The following is a 16,065-nucleotide window of genomic DNA, read 5'->3' on the forward strand; positions in this document are numbered from 1 at the left end:
AAGATCCGAGATCTCCCCGTTTTCCCAAAGGGTTCTCCTCAGCTCCACCCTTGCTGGCAAAAGAGTCTTGAGGGAAAAAAAAGGTGGAGATGGGAGACATAGTTAGGAGATGTAAAAGAAAGCTGGGGGCCCAAGGAGAATGAATACTTGGAAGGAGAGAAAGTGATACTGCTAGCAAGCTTTGAGTTCAATCTCTCTCACAAGCCAGCACTAAAGCATTTCTTTTCCCAGGAAATTGAGTGGTAGTATCAGGAAGCACTATGTAACGCATAGCCAGTTGTGCCAAGGCAGGAGGGAGATACAGCCTAAGGGCATTGTCAGGAGGGTCAAGGTGCCTTCCATCACCCACCAGTGATGTGCCCCTCCAGCCATTAACTACAAGTGCTGTAAGCTGCACTAAATGAAATGATATCAGAGATTCCAACATGTGCATTGGTTCTGTTAATTTCTTATGGTTGTAGTAATAAAACTCTGAAAGTATAAAAACATTTTTATAGCATACTTATTTTATACTGAATAAGTTACAAATAAAATATTTGTAGAAATTAAGGACAAAAGCTTAATGAAAAAAAATCATTACCTTTATATCCTTGCTCAGTCTCCCTGAGATCAATTTTAGTTATTGGCTTGAAATCAATATCCCACAGTCGAATACAGCCATCTCTCCCACCAGTTGCAAAACCTTCCTCACATGCATACATGCTAAAAATTCCAGCCTGCACAATAACACAGTAGGGTTTACATTTGTACCATAGGACAAAGCTGTTTGCAAAGTGTTAAACGCAATGCTTGCCAAACAGAATTACATCACAATATTTTTTCCTATGAGATTCCAAACATTTATATAATCTCATGATTTAGTCATTCCATAACATATAAACAAACAAAGCAAAACCAGCCTACTGGAAATATACTTTTTCTTGCCAAAAGATATTAGGCAACAAAACCAGATGTATTAATCATTTTTGTGTTATTGAATCATACTAAAATAACAACGTTGTGTAACAATTCTGTAATTTTGGTTCATATCTACTACCATAACACTCTTTCCTTGATCAGCCCATTTCTACGATGCATGCACTTCATATTTCTCTTTGTCATTTCTAAGATCTAAGACCTAAATCAGTTGCAACAGTCTTCATGCCGGACGAGGGTAATTTGCTCATGTTTCCTAAATAGCAGCTTCCTTCCTGCTATCTTGACACACGGAGCTTCTCTTCTGAAACCTGTGGTGCTTACAAAAGCAGTCTGTGACATGATCTATAATCTATGGTTTTCCCATATAAAATATAAAATAAAGAATATGTGTGTATGCAAGTTTGTGTGTGTGTGTACATACATACACACACACACACACACACACAGCCTAAGCCCTTATGTAAAGGTAAAGCAGACCTTGTCTTAGATATTTAGGTACAGTTAACATAAAGATAGAAGCATATTGTATATACAGAGTTTGAACAAACTGAATGGATAACTCACAAGGGCAATTAAACCAGTTATGATGCTCCTAAAATAAATAGCTGACTAAATCAATTTCACAGTAAACTAACCAAAGAAACAAAATAATTCCCAGCTAATCAAGCTATTGAATTCATTTCACCAGCATGAATGAAAATGAAAAAAAGCAGATTCATCTTCTCAACAAGCAATAAATATTTATTAATCATAAAATTCCATATTGAACATTTCCTATTACAAATGTTGGAATGGCAAATACATACATCTTACTACGAAATGCCCATGGCACAACTACAGGTAATCCTCGTTCAGCAGTCCCTCATTCAGCGGCCACTTGTCCAGTGACCGTTCAAAGTTACGATGGCACTGAACAAGGGGACTTATGAATGTTCCTTGAAGTTGCAGCCGTCACAGCGTCCCCGCAGTCATGTGATTGCAATTCAGATGTTTGGCAACCAGCTCGCAGTTACAACGGTCACAGTGTCCTGTGATCACGTGATTGCCTTTTGCAACCTCCATTGCCAGCTTCTGACCAGCAAAATCAGTGGGGAAGCTGGCAGGAGGTGGCAAATGGTGATCCCATGACTGTGGGATGCTGCAACTGTGCAGGATTCACCTAACAGCAGCACTGAAACTGCTGCAACTGCCGTCATAAGTCAGCATGGTCACATGACATTGCACTTTACACCTGTATTGCTTAGCAACGGAGTTGCCAGTCCCAATTACTGTTGTTAAGCGAGGACTACCTGTAGTTAAAAAAATAGTTATATTCATAGCATAGCATGTTAAATAATGTAACTACAAAATTAGTTGATTCATGTCCTGCTGTAGAGGCATTACTTATATGATGGACAGATGAGTGATAATGTGAGCACTGAGTTCCATACATACTTATTTATGTTACCTGAAACATTTCTCAGATTAAATTATGTCTTAATGAAACTCACAAGCTCCACTTCCCCCAAACATTAACACTGATTAAATCACATATCTTGCTTTGTTAGTCTTTAAAGTTCTTTGCCACTGCCACATTTCAAAACTATTTTTCATGTTCAGAGAGTTGTTATGATAGAACATACCCTTGAATTAATTGAATTAAAATTTGATGGAAGTTATTTTCTCTGTCCAGATACTTTCATGCCTGTCAAGATGTTACTGAAAACAGCAGAATCAATAACACAACTATAAAGAGTTGCTTCTGCAACTATGGGGCACTTAATAATCTCAGTCAGAATATAAATCATTTGAGAATTGGTTGAGTGTCCAAAAGCAAAACAGGAAACTCATCTGCTTTAATAACCTAGCTTTTGTACAGTAGCATATAAGTGGCAACTTACACCATGAGCTCCTTGGATTGTACGGACTAAGGTGAGCCCTTTCCAGACATAGATGTCTCCATTTAAAGCACCAGAGAATGTAACATCATCTTTCGCACAAGACAAACAGAGGATAGTTTGCAGGTCTCCTGTTTTGCCAAATATTCCTCTTTTGGCTGTCAAGGCATTTCCGCACAAAGTCCAAAACTACAAAATGTTAAACAGAGCATCTTCAGCATTTGCAATGTGTCTGAATCATACATTTAAGATGTATAAAAAAAACCTAGCAAAACTTGCAAGATTGGTATCAGCCCTCCCAGGTAAACCAGACAGGAAACACGATCAGATGAGCTAATTTCACTTTATTGTAAGGCTACATTAACAGAATCTTGCAAGTCTGAAAGTACAAATCTCCCACCGTCTCTCTTTTACTGCCTGATCAGTTAGGATGGATCCTTCCTAAGTTTCTTTCTCTGACCGTTAAGCAGCTGCGGGCTCCTCCCTCTTTTATCTGATTGTTCCCTAGGCATCATCTCTTCCCCTCATCCCTCATGGTCATTCCCACATACCATTACACACACACACACAAACACACACACAAACATACAAACAACCTGTTTTAATTCTTTATACTTTTAAATTTTACTCTGAGGCTTAACCTGATGTGGGAATAGCTTTACACAGCAGAATATGCATGCATGCAGAAGTAAAAGTAATACAGCAATACAAAGAAAGGTTTCTAGAGATGGATGCTTATGTTTTAAAAGAAAGATATTTATTAGAAAATTGGATTTAGATAAAAACCCTAAGCATTTGATCTAGCTATATTTTAAGTAAAAGAATGAAAGCCATGTAATTTGCTAAACATACTATGGACCCTTCCATTGCATTCTTTCTACTACTGTAAGATAGGGAGGCAAGCTGTGGGATCGAGGAGCAGCAATTGGAAATGACAGCAGCCTTGGGAATACTAGGGTTAGCAGTTAGGGGTATGCCAGGTAATAGCAAAGAGAGAACCTAAAGGAGGCCAAGAAGTGAATCCCTACACCAGTGTTTCTCAACCTTAGCAACTTTAAGATGAGTGGACTTCAACTCCCAGAATTGAAGTTGGAGTTGAAGTCCACACATCTTAAAGTTGCTAAGGCTGAGAAACACTGCCTTACAGTAACTTTAACTCAGTGTTTCTCAAACTGGGCAACTTTAAGATGTGTGGACTGGCTGGAGAATTGTGGGAGCTGAAGTCCACACATCTTAAAGTTGCCCAGTTTGAGAAACACTGCTTTAATTTCTATTGCCCCTAGTGGCCAATAGGATGAGAAGATGCAACAAGTCCACACAGGTAACAGTTGATTTTCTAGGAACTAGCAATAACTTAATCTTACAGTGCATCAATGTATATTTATTATTTATTTATTTTATTTTTATCCTGCCTTTATTATTTTTATAAATAACTCAAGGTGGCGAACATACCTAACACTCCTTCCTCCTCCTATTTTCCCCACAACAACAACAACCCTGTGAGCTGAGTTGGGCTGAGAGAGCGACTAGCCCAAGGTCCAGTGTTTACCTGGACTGAGGCACTGGAAACACTTCGGAAGTGGTGGAAAGGACCAGAAAATATTTGTTTTAAAATCTTTCTTCAAAAATAAATCATAATTAAAGTACAAATTTTACTTTCTTTTATGGGGAACTTCAAAAGCAATTTGCATGTAACATCAGATTAGACCATTAATTGCCTTTTACAATGTTTAATTATGGAAAATTAATGCTCGATGTACATTTGTTTATAGCTTGGCATTCAGCTAGAATGACATGGCTTGAGTTAATTATAACCATTTTATAACAATCAATAGGTTTCATTTCTTTCAGGGTATAACAGAGAGCATCTTTTTTTGCCAAGGACTCATCTCTGGTCTGGACACAATGCAAAGTAAAGGATAGAGGTATCTGGACAGAATAATATAATCCAGTTATAATTAGAATAATTGCAGTCTGTTAGTAATTGAAATAATTAAAAATTGTTAATGCAGCTATGTCTTGATATTTGTTGATTATTTTTGGACCTTTTCACTGGGAAATTATTTAAGCTTCGAGTTTAGGAAAACTTTATTCTAAATAAGGAGTGGGTAGCTTGACACTCTATTATAATTCCCAACAGCATAGTTAGCATGTACTTCAGCAACTTTTAGTTGTCTTCTCCTGTTCTAAATCAATCTATTTTGATTAAAATTCCTCTCTGTAATTACTCTATAGAGTTAGGAATTTGCCTGCTACCTTGAATTGGCTATGCAACATTTAAAGCTTAAAAGAAATTAGTAAAGGAAAATGTGTCAGGTAAATATAACATTTTTCTCCACTGATAATGCAAAGCATCAAAACCAATTTACCTTGATATGTTTCACTCCACAGCTAGCCACTCGGTTAGGTTGATATGGGTCCCAGGAAATATCAAAAATCTGTTGAAACACATTCAAAACTGCAACACTAAATTAAAAACTACATGCATTAAATCCTAGAAAAGTCTATTTCTCTCTCACAATTTTAACAAAGTTCTCTAGTTCCATTATCAAGATTGTTAACAGGCACATCAAAGTTGATAACTTTTCTTATAGAAGACAAATGCATTTGGAAAGTAGCTGGCAAAACAAACACCTTACAAGGTTCATTATAAATGTTTGCCTTTATTTCATTTAAGTCTCAGTTCCAAATAGTATTTGTATATGTAACAGGAATATTAAAAATTATAGGAAAAAAATTGAAAATGTCAACAAATACTGAATTGTACAGGGCTAAAGGAAGTAGATGAGATTTTAAATAAACAGTATTGTTATAAAAGATCATCCATATTAATTAGATAAAGCACATCCTATCTATACAGATATTACCTCAAAAATTGATCCTACAGTATTGTGCTTATGTACCAATCATGATCTCATACATTAGTGCCTGAAATCATGTGAGATATTAAATACTAAGCTCTCAGAACTTTAGTGAATGTATTTCTGTTCTAAATGACACTTTATGTGAAGGAAACCTGGTAACTGGATATGACAACAAATACCCATGAATATATACGGTTTTTGATCACCATTTATGGAACAGATATACTCCATCAGTAAGTAGTAAAGGTAAAGGTTTCCCTTGACGTAAAGTCCAGCCGTGTCCGACTCTAGGGGGCGCTGCTCATCTCCGTTTCAAAGCCTTGGAGCCGGCGTTGTCCATAGGACACTTCCGGGTCATGTGGCCAGCATGACTCACGGAACGCCGTTACCTTCCCGCCGAAGCGGTACCAATTAATCTACTCACATTGGCATGTTTTCGAACTGCTTGGTGTGCAGGAGCTGGGACGAGCAACGGGAGCTCACCCCGCCACGCGGTTTCGAACCGCCGACCTTCCGATCGACAGTTCAGCGGTTTAACCCGCAGCGCCACCGCGTCCACTCCATCAGTAAAATTTTTCATAAATATTTCATTATTGTTGTGGTCACTACCCTTCAGCTCAAACAGCTATAAGGTCAAAGAACAGGCATTCAGAGTGGGAAGTTTAACTTTCTCTGTTCTATTCACTTGATCACAACAGCATACAAAGTTTCTTTAAATCCATGAAGGAAAAAAGAGAAGGTAGAATCCATATATCTGTCTTTTTTTCTTCACCAGGCTGGTAACAACTTGGAAGTAAAACATATGATACCAAAAAATGAATCAAACTAGGGTAGGATGGGAGATTTACCTTCTACAATCAAATTAGTAGCCTAGCTAACTGTTTTGAGTAAAATAACAACAACAACCAATCACTCCCAAATTACACTCCCAAAAACCAAATTAATTTGGTTTTTAGTGACATACTCCAGGCAAAAGTCCCAGTTGTTAAATTACCCCACCATTATATGAAATAATAATGAATTTTACAAGCTAGTTAGTATTCTTAATACAAACAACACACACACAAACACACACACAAGAACACTACAAGAGAAATGTATGACAAATTCATTAGCTGATTACCCTGTCTGAGTGGCCAGTAGCTGATGCCAGTAGTTTTCCTTTCTTCCAGTCCCAAATGCAGACTGTGTTTTTGGCATCCAATCCCACTGAAGATAAACGCTTGGAAAAAAATAACACACAACAGTTTTTAAATGAAGGTTGGCTCAGGAGTGGCTTACTATAGCACATCAATGCATAAAGGGGTTGAGAAAGGATGCTGCAAGGGGCTGTATAAAGGATGCTAAAAGATTCAAATACAGTTATTTGTCTGACTATTCAACGTACTCAAATACTTCTTCCTCCCAAATAAGTTTATAAACTGAATTAATGTGTTTCAGAACAATCTATAGGACCTTAATTTTGTTAATTTGATGTTTTAGAAACACATGGGAGTATGTCCTTATATTACAAATAGAATCTGGATATGCAATCTTTACTACAACTTTGTGAACCAAAAAGAGATAGACAACTGGCTCTCCCATGCAGAAAGATAATTTGATTTCTCTCTTTCAAGAAATGGGCAGCTGAATATGTCACCTACTCCTTGGGAGAACTTTCGTATCTGGTAGAAGATGGCTTAGCTGAATCAAACCACTGGTCTGTCTAGCTCAGTAATGTTAGGGCTTCAGAGAGCAGTCTTTCTTAGCCTCATATTACTTTCAGCTGTGAGACGGAGGCTCTTAAAATGAACCTGATTCCCCAGGGGAACTGTTTGCAATGCTCCAGAAAATATTGTTGCTCTCTCCCTGCTACCACTGTCAGGCTGCTGAGGAGCCACTCATTTTAAATACTGAATTTTCACCATGTATTCAGTGCTGATGCTTTTAAAACTGTTGAAAGTGTCACCAACCACTAATGATACAAAATTAATACAGGCAAAACTTTAAAAAGTTTTACTGATGTAGGCTTTCACAGCCAGTATCTGTTGGGCAGCACTGAGCTTCAGGGTTTAGCGACCATGGTCTAGACAACAGGTTTCCTGACATTTCACCAGCATCTTCAGAGGCAAAGTGGCAACTGAGCAGGGACTGACTGGGTTTCTGTCTTTATAGCCAGGTGACCTGACTTCTGATTGGTCTTTAGCTGAGCTGCTTTCTGATTGGTGCAGATTGGTGAGGGCTGGTCTCTGATTGATTCTTTCTTTGTGCCAGATCCCGATTGGTCATTTTGGTGGGATTTATTTATTTATTTTCTATCCCATCTTTATTTATTTATTTATAATAAATAACTCAAGGCGGCGAACATACCTAATACTCCTTCCTCCTCCTATTTTCCCCACAACCACCACCCTGTGATGTGGGTTGGGCTGAGAGACAGGAACTGGCCCAAGGTCACCCCAGCCGGCTTTCATGCCTAAGGCAGGACTGCAACTCTCAGTCTCCTGGTTTCTAGCCTGTGCCTTCACCACTAGACCAAACCTGATTGTTTTATTTCTGAAATGTGTTTGATTTCTAAAATGCGACATCAGGTGAAGCACATGATCATACCCTTTGGCTGAGCCTTACACTAGTCTTATTCTAACTAGTATCTTGGGAAGAATAAGAAATCCTTTGTACTTCACATCAAATCTGTATTATAAACTTCTTTTTATGTTGTCCTCCCAAATGTTCTCAACCTCTCTTATCAGAAAAAGAAATTTAAATCTAGATTATTCTAGGTTATCTTGTTGGCTACCTCATAAATTTAAGTAAGCTGTAACCCAAAACTTTTATAAACATTTCTCTGCACAAAGTATTCACAGAAAATTGACCTGTACGTTTTCACAAGAGAATGCTTCTAGAAAACAGCAGAATGGATATTTTGGTTCCACTCTACTAGAGCATTAAATACAACAGAAATATAAATTGAACAGATACACACCTGGCCATCTGAATCAAAAGCCAAGCATGCAACTCCATGGGTATGTGCATCTTTCAGTACAGAAACAGCCTGTATATTGTAGGAATCCCAGATGCAGACATAAGGGTCCTTGCCAACTTGCCCTGTAGCAACAAGGGTTTTATTGGGATGCAAAGCTAGGCTGGAAAAGAGTTCAAAGTCAGAGTTTGTTATCACAATTTTGGTTACTACAGAGAACATATATCATTGTACAGATGTTCAATGATGCTTTTACAATTATTCTGCTAATATATAAACTCGTTTTCTGTCCATGTGGATGTAAAATGTTGCAGTTTTGTTTTGTCTTCTAAAGAAATGTGTTCCTCTTCAAAGTTCAAACCATTTTCTTCCCTGCACAGTCTTCGTTTTTCTTTTGCAACTGACATTCCATTTGCAACAGATTACTGTAACTTGCTCTACATGGCGCTGCCCTTGAAGGTCTTCCAAAAGCTTTAGCTTGTCCAGACTGCAGTGACATACATGCATAGTGATTGGTCACAGTACTTTCACATCATGCTTCTCTTGTGCAAGCTGTACTGGTTACCAATATGTTTCTGAGTGTAATTCAAGGTTGCTGCATATAAAGCCCTATACAGCTCAAGGTCTGTGTATCCTAGGGATCGCCTTTTCCTGTTAGTTTTTGTCCATTCTACTTGGGTGACTAGGGAGCACCTACTGAGAGTTCCCTCCTAACAGGGTGGTATGATGAGAAGGGGCCTGACGGGGGTGTTCTCTGTAGCAACTCCCCCCATTTCTAGTTTTTTACACTGGTCATCCAGATACTTTTAGGATGCTCACAAACAAGAGATAGAGACATACCAATCTCCAACCTTGGCAGCTGGTATTTGAAGGCAAGCTGCCCCTAAACCAGAGATAACATGAATCTCAAGACTGATAGGCCTTGAGGGACCTCTCCTCCATAAATGTATCCAACCTCCTTTTAAGGCCATCTAAATTAGTAACCATCATCCTGTGGAAATGAATTTCATACATTACTTATACATGCTATGAAGAAGTGCTTCTTTTTATCTGTTTTAAATCACCTTCCAATCATCTTCACTGGATGGAACTTGGTCCTAGTAATTTGAGAAAGAGGAGGAAGAACTTCTTGTCTACTTTCTCCAGGCCAAGTATAATTTTATACACCTTGATCATGTCCAAGCTAAGGAACAGGATACCAGCATAGTGTAGTGGTTAAGGTGTTAGACTAGGAATGTGGAAAGCTAGTTCAAAACCACCCTCAGCTGTGAAATTAAGGCAACCATTCACTCTCAGTCCAACTGTAGTAGAGAAAAATTGGAGGCAGGAGTCTGACTTCAGGTCAGGGTACTTAGATGGGATTGATCATACTTCTGGATGACCTATGGTGGGACTGGGATGGGGACAGTGCACCCATTCTGCCCCTCCTTTAGTTTTCAGCAGCCTTCAGTGCCACCGATAATGATATAGTTCTGGACTAGCTCAAGGGAGTGGGAGGCAGAATGTTGCAGTGGTTCTCCTTCATTCTGGAGCAGTATCAGTTAGCATTGATGGGGGCACGGGGTCCAGTTCTCAAACATTGTTTTGTGGGGTGCCTTAAGGCTCAATTCTCTCCCCCCTCCTGTTTAACTACATGAGGCTGCTGGATGAGGTTATTCATCAGCTGAGGTTAGGTATCAGTATACTGATTATACATCAGCCGCTGATTGTCCAAGTGGGGGCATCAAGGTTCTGATTCAATGTTTGGAGGCTATGGGGGTCTAGATGGGGAGGAATACACTCAGGCTCAACTCTAGTAAGACCAAATGGTTGTGGATCTGGAGGCCTTCCAGATCTGGAGATTTTCCATCTTTGGTTCTGAGTGGGGTTGCACTTCCCCAAACAATACTTGCATGCAATTTGGGGTCCTCCTACACTCACAACTCCTGCTTAAAGAGCAGGTGGGAGCCGTTGATCGGAGGGAATTTACACAAATTCATTTTGTGTACCAATTGTGCCCATTTCTAGATTGAGAAGCCCTACTCACAGTTACTCATGCCTTTGTTACCTCTCTTCTAGGTTACTGCAATGTATTCTACCTGAGGCTGAAGACCACTCAGAAGTTACAGTTGGTCCAGAATGCAATGACATGGGTAGTTATGGGTGCACTTTGGACCTTCATGTCACACTGCTATTTTGGAGTTTGGTTGCAGATTAGCTTCCAGATGCAATTCCAGATGTTGGTTATCACAGTTAAAGCCCTTCATGACACATGACGTGGTTATTTTCTTCTTAATTTCATTTAAACTTATATGAAAACCTTTAACTTTGTTGTGCTGATTTTGAGTTATATGCAGCATAAACACATAATAAATTCTCCTTTCTTCTTATCAAATGCGTGTCCTTTATCACAAAGTGTTCCTTAAACTGCATCGTTGCTTAGCATTTCCTCTGTTTTCAAAGGCTTTCCAAAAAGGACTTCCTGAGTGCACACCAGGTTCTGATCTGGTTTGCACTCTACCTCCACTTATTTGTAAGTGGAATATATGTCTCCAAATGACTTATATGTCTGAGGTACTTAATATAACCTTGGAATTCCCAAAGATCTATTCAAGCCTACTATTTTTCCTCATTACACAATCTCTGATTGCTTCATTCATGTTTTTCAACCAATGTTTAAAGAGACTGAGCGTGTACATAGCTTATATGGTTTTTATACAAATGAGATCTCTGAACTGCCATATTGTGGAAATCAAAAGTATTGTTCAGGTACAGTTCCTTATATTTCTATTCTTGCAGTAAAAATCAAATGAAAAAATGGATGTAAATGCATGTTTATACTGTACAGAAATTCTTCCAAATGTCTGTGCTTAATGAATAATGCTATTCAATGTCATAGGATTTAAAAAGTATACTTGTAAAGTTGTGTTGAAAGTGAAAGACTACATAGCACTTTTAAACAATATTTTATAAAGTAGACTCACTTGACAGCAAGAGGAAAAAAATTCCCAAAACAGTTCTTATGAACAGAAATGCTTGAGTGCTATTTATTTTTCTATTGCTTTACGTTACCTACAAAGAGATTTATGTGGAAACACAATTCATATTTCATTGAGAAAAGTAATGATCTTTTCCTAAAAATAACACTGATTAAGGGTTCATTTTCAAATGCAAAAAGAACAGCAATCAACTTATCATGAATGATTTATCATTTAAAATGTCCTTTCTCAATTCCTTGTGATCCACCATGATTCCTGGAAAACCCATACAATATTTCCATCAAAAGGAATGTACAATCATATTCATTAAAATTATTACAATTGAGTTGTCAGCTATTAAAATAGTTGTTATTTCTTGAGAAGTATGTGAGAATCAAATTATTAAAAATAAATTAATTAAATACTATCCCCTCAAGAGTCCAGGCTGGTTTTATGATGGCAGTAAGACTGCAAATTTATTTTTAAATTCAGTAGTTATCAATTCTATTCCAATTCTACATAACAAAAACATGCTGCTGCAATAGGTTAATTCTATTCACACAATTTCAGGTTATTTCCACACTAGTGATTTATAGTGTCTTCACTCAGCCCATCACCCAGCCATCATTTAAGTGATATAAATTGCTAGTGCAAAAATGACCTCAGAAATTCATGTCAGCCACTTCCCTTGGGATTGAAACCTGGTATATCCAAATGACCTAGGCATAGCTTATGCAACCTTCAGGAAAATAAAGAACTCTGTTTCTCCGTGTCTATGAGGAAATTAAGGTGATTGAAATGAGTCATGTAAAATTAACAAAAAATAAAAAATAAATGTTGGCTGCAAAGCAGAGAGTTAATTAACTGAACTGTTATCTATATCATTAGCAAAGGAGAGAGAGAAAAAGCTTTTTCAGCAGTCCAAATGAAAAGAGCAGTTATGAAGATGTAGAACGATACATTACATTAATGTACACTGATATGGATCTTTGGGGAAAATGCATTAATTCTGGAATTCCATGAGTTGTAGGGAATATTGGAAGAAAATAAAATGAGGAGTGGTCAGTTCATACTTGACCTATTATACAAGTGCCACATTTGAGTACTGCCCCATGACAGATTTGGTGGGAAAACATCCCTGCCCATCATGTTTACTTCTCCAGAGTACCTTACATATAATATTATTAATATAATATAATATAATATAATATAATATAATATAATATAATATAATATAACCATTAAAAGCAGTATATAGACAAACACTTAAGTAAATTTAAAGCCAATAATAGTAAGCCAACAGCTTGTTTGTTTATTATCAGGCTTCTAAGCCACCAAATTCTGAGTGGCTTACCATTCCTCCTTCCAGTAAATAAGCTCCAAACATAAATCATAACAATTGTAAAAGCCAGTTCTTAGATTGATAAATCTAGTAGCTGTTCCCCAAACAATCAAGAGGGACAGTTCGCCCTCCTTCTGTTATGGCTGGGGGTGACTTCCAATGCTCATACACTTAACAACTCAACTCCGACACTCTGGACTGCCTAATAAACACCTGGGTTTATTTATGATGGAGTGATTTGCAAACATAATTTGCTGCTAGAAAAGTTAAGTTTGACTAAGGTCACTATAAATCAAACACATACAGTAGACTTGGGCCACTTTAACTCAATGTTTGGTCTCTGACTTAGAGATTATTCTTCAGATCCCTGTATTTTCAGAGTTACAAACAAAATCACTTAACCTTACTGACATGGAAAAAATATCCTTATCAGAATTTTCTCTATGGTATGGTAGGGTGGCAACCAAAAATAAGAAAGCAAATTGAATTCAATTGGTTTTTATTAGGCAGTAAGTAAGCAAATTACAGGGCTATAATAACCCAAGTTTACTGTCAGAAGAAATGAGACAGGAGGGAATGAAGCAGGTTACCAATGTGCAGGTGAGAATTCCTATCTGGAATTCCAGACGGTTAAGTTGTAGGCGCAGGTGTAGGAGAGTGAGAAGCAGTATCTGGAGTGCAGCAGTGCCCTCTCTTGCCCAAATACTGTTCTTTTTATCCTCTTGTGTCCAGGCTGCCAATTTTGTATTTTGTAGTTTACACTTTTCTGATTGACTCCTTTCTGTGTTTACTTTTTGCCTTCTTTTTTCCACAATGGTTGCTTCACAGCCCATACCTAATATAGGTTAAGTAATATGTCTACACATGGCAACTAAGTAATTTTGAAAATATGGAAAGGTCAGACTCCTGAACTGAGTTCTTCTTATCTTCTTTTGCAACTTCTATAGACGTTCAGCAATTTGTGACTTCCCAATTTCTACTAGCTACCAGGGGACAAACTGTACCTTACTGCATCATTTAGCTTTACTGCTTTAAAGTGGCATGGTTCTATCTCCAAAATTGTCGTTTTAAATGCACTTTTCCTCTTCTGCACTTTTCTTCCTCTGGGTAGTGCCCTTGAATGCTTTGGGAGTCTTCCTGTGGTCTCACTCAGTGTCCTGTAAATCCTTATTTTTATAAACTGCTCAGTTTTAGAATTACCAGCCGACCTTACTCTGGATATGGAATGGATAGACAATTAGTCCATTGTCACTGGAACTATCTAATCCATTTTAGCCATTACAGCTTTAGCTGCCAGCTAAAGGATTTGCTGTATCTTAATTTATTTAATTACAGTCAATGACCAACATGTGAGGACAATCTGCCTGTGACATCTGTCACCCCACTGATTGTCAGAGTTGAGTTGCTGTATCACCAGGCCATCATTCACACAGCTCTAAAAAATATGTATTTTGGGGTGGTGTCAGAACACCCAGCGCAAATGATTAGGCCCCATGCTAATACAACTCTCCCATTCTCCCATTCTCAATATATTGGCATTCAGAGCTTTGGAGCTTAGAAATAAGTCGGGTATAGGGAGACTTGACAGAGGTATATAAAACAGCGTGGAAAATATGAACAAAGATTTTTTTCTTCCTTCACACAGTATTAGAATTTGGGCATATCCACTAACACTAAATAAGGAGAAATTCAAAACAGACAACAGATGGTTGGTATCACAGTCAGGTGACCCCTCAGGGGCAAGACCAGCTGGGGACCTATTGGCCACTTTGGACTGGGGCAGGCATGATCCCTCTCCTCCAGACCCTGGCCACTGCTTTCCAGGGCCATTCTACACAAAATAGGGGGAGAATCCATTTCTTTCAAACTGGCTTCTCCCCTATAGCTCCCAAGTTACAGCATAACAGCTGCATGGTGAAGTGGGATAAAAGAGCAGGCTCTCTTTCCGTGGCTTTATGGTGCAACTCTCCCCATACCTGTCAGCTTTGTTTGGCTGCTTTGAACATGGGTTTAGCACATTTTTTCTCAACCTCAGCAACTTTAAGATGTGTGGACTTCAGCTCCTAGAGTTCCCTGGCCAGCATGGGAATTCTGGTAGTTGAAGTCCACACATCTTAAAGTTGTGAGAATACTGGTTTAGCACTTTTCTGAAAGTGCCTTGTAAACAGTAATTATGGGCAGCAGCATTTGCAGTATTATGCCTGTAGCAGAATACCAATCACCAACGGTGACACACATTTTATGCTGCTATAGTATCTGCCTGTCCATACTATTACTATTAATACTGTATTTTGTATCGTGTTTTTTTTGAGGCTATGGACTTTAATTTATGATTGCAGACATTTTATTATGCTGTATGGTTGTTGATATAAGCTGTCAGAAGTTGGGAAAATGTCAGTGAAAAACCAATATAATAAATAAATAAATGTTAAGCAAGCAGTTCCCCATATCTGCTGGTTACGCTAATGAATACTTTTAAGCAAACTAACAAGATGTACATACATATAACAACAGTCTTCAGGCACTTCCATAGCCTGAACAGCAAATCAAAGTTTTTATTACTATTACTTGTTAACAAACCAACTTAGAAATGCAGCTGGATTTCCCTCTCACCAAAATTTGTTGTCCCACTTCCTCAGACAATCCTCTATTGCTTTCTTGTCGTAACTGTACTTTTTTCCCAGAAATTTAACACAGCTACCAAGCTGGTAGTCAGCACCACATCTCATGGTGCAATTACTGAAGTTCATCCCTAAAGTAGTTTAATTTATTTTCACACTATAATAAAAAATGCATCTCTAACATTATTTCATGCTATATAAATGAATAAAATTCAGCTTATATATTATGATACTATATACTGTTAAAGCAGGAGGCACCTTTTAAGGTCTGAAGGCACATCTGGGAATATCGAAGGCCCTAAATTATCTCATAAAGTGACTGCCATGATGGGTGCTGCCAGTTATGTAATACTCATTTATCAGAAAGAAAAGTGGTGAGGTTGCTTTCTGTTCTCCCTCTCTCTCCCAACCCTGCTTAAGTTTTTCTTTTTTTTCAGGGCAGATGGCCATAATTTGAAGCAAAATACTGCACTGCATCCATCAACCATTTTTATTTAAAAAAAATTCCCATGAGGCTGCTATGGGGC

The 16,065-nt window shown here is 38.1% G+C and overlaps 1 protein-coding gene across 1 annotated transcript in view; it reads right to left on the reverse strand.

Moving 5' to 3' along the window:
* Window positions 1-16,065, reverse strand: part of EML6 (EMAP like 6) — a 155,845-nt gene that overhangs the window by 116,640 nt on the left and 23,140 nt on the right. Inside the window, exons 3-7 of the mRNA XM_063301467.1 lie at window positions 8,622-8,781; window positions 6,783-6,881; window positions 5,165-5,233; window positions 2,799-2,984; window positions 581-716 (exon numbers count right to left, since the gene is read on the reverse strand). Of these exons, the coding sequence (XP_063157537.1) occupies window positions 581-716; window positions 2,799-2,984; window positions 5,165-5,233; window positions 6,783-6,881; window positions 8,622-8,781 (650 nt within the window). The remainder of the gene's footprint in view (window positions 1-580; window positions 717-2,798; window positions 2,985-5,164; window positions 5,234-6,782; window positions 6,882-8,621; window positions 8,782-16,065) is intronic.

Source organism: Candoia aspera, chromosome 1 (assembly GCF_035149785.1).
Source record: "Candoia aspera isolate rCanAsp1 chromosome 1, rCanAsp1.hap2, whole genome shotgun sequence".
In the NCBI taxonomy this organism is placed as follows: Eukaryota; Metazoa; Chordata; class Lepidosauria; order Squamata; family Boidae; genus Candoia; species Candoia aspera.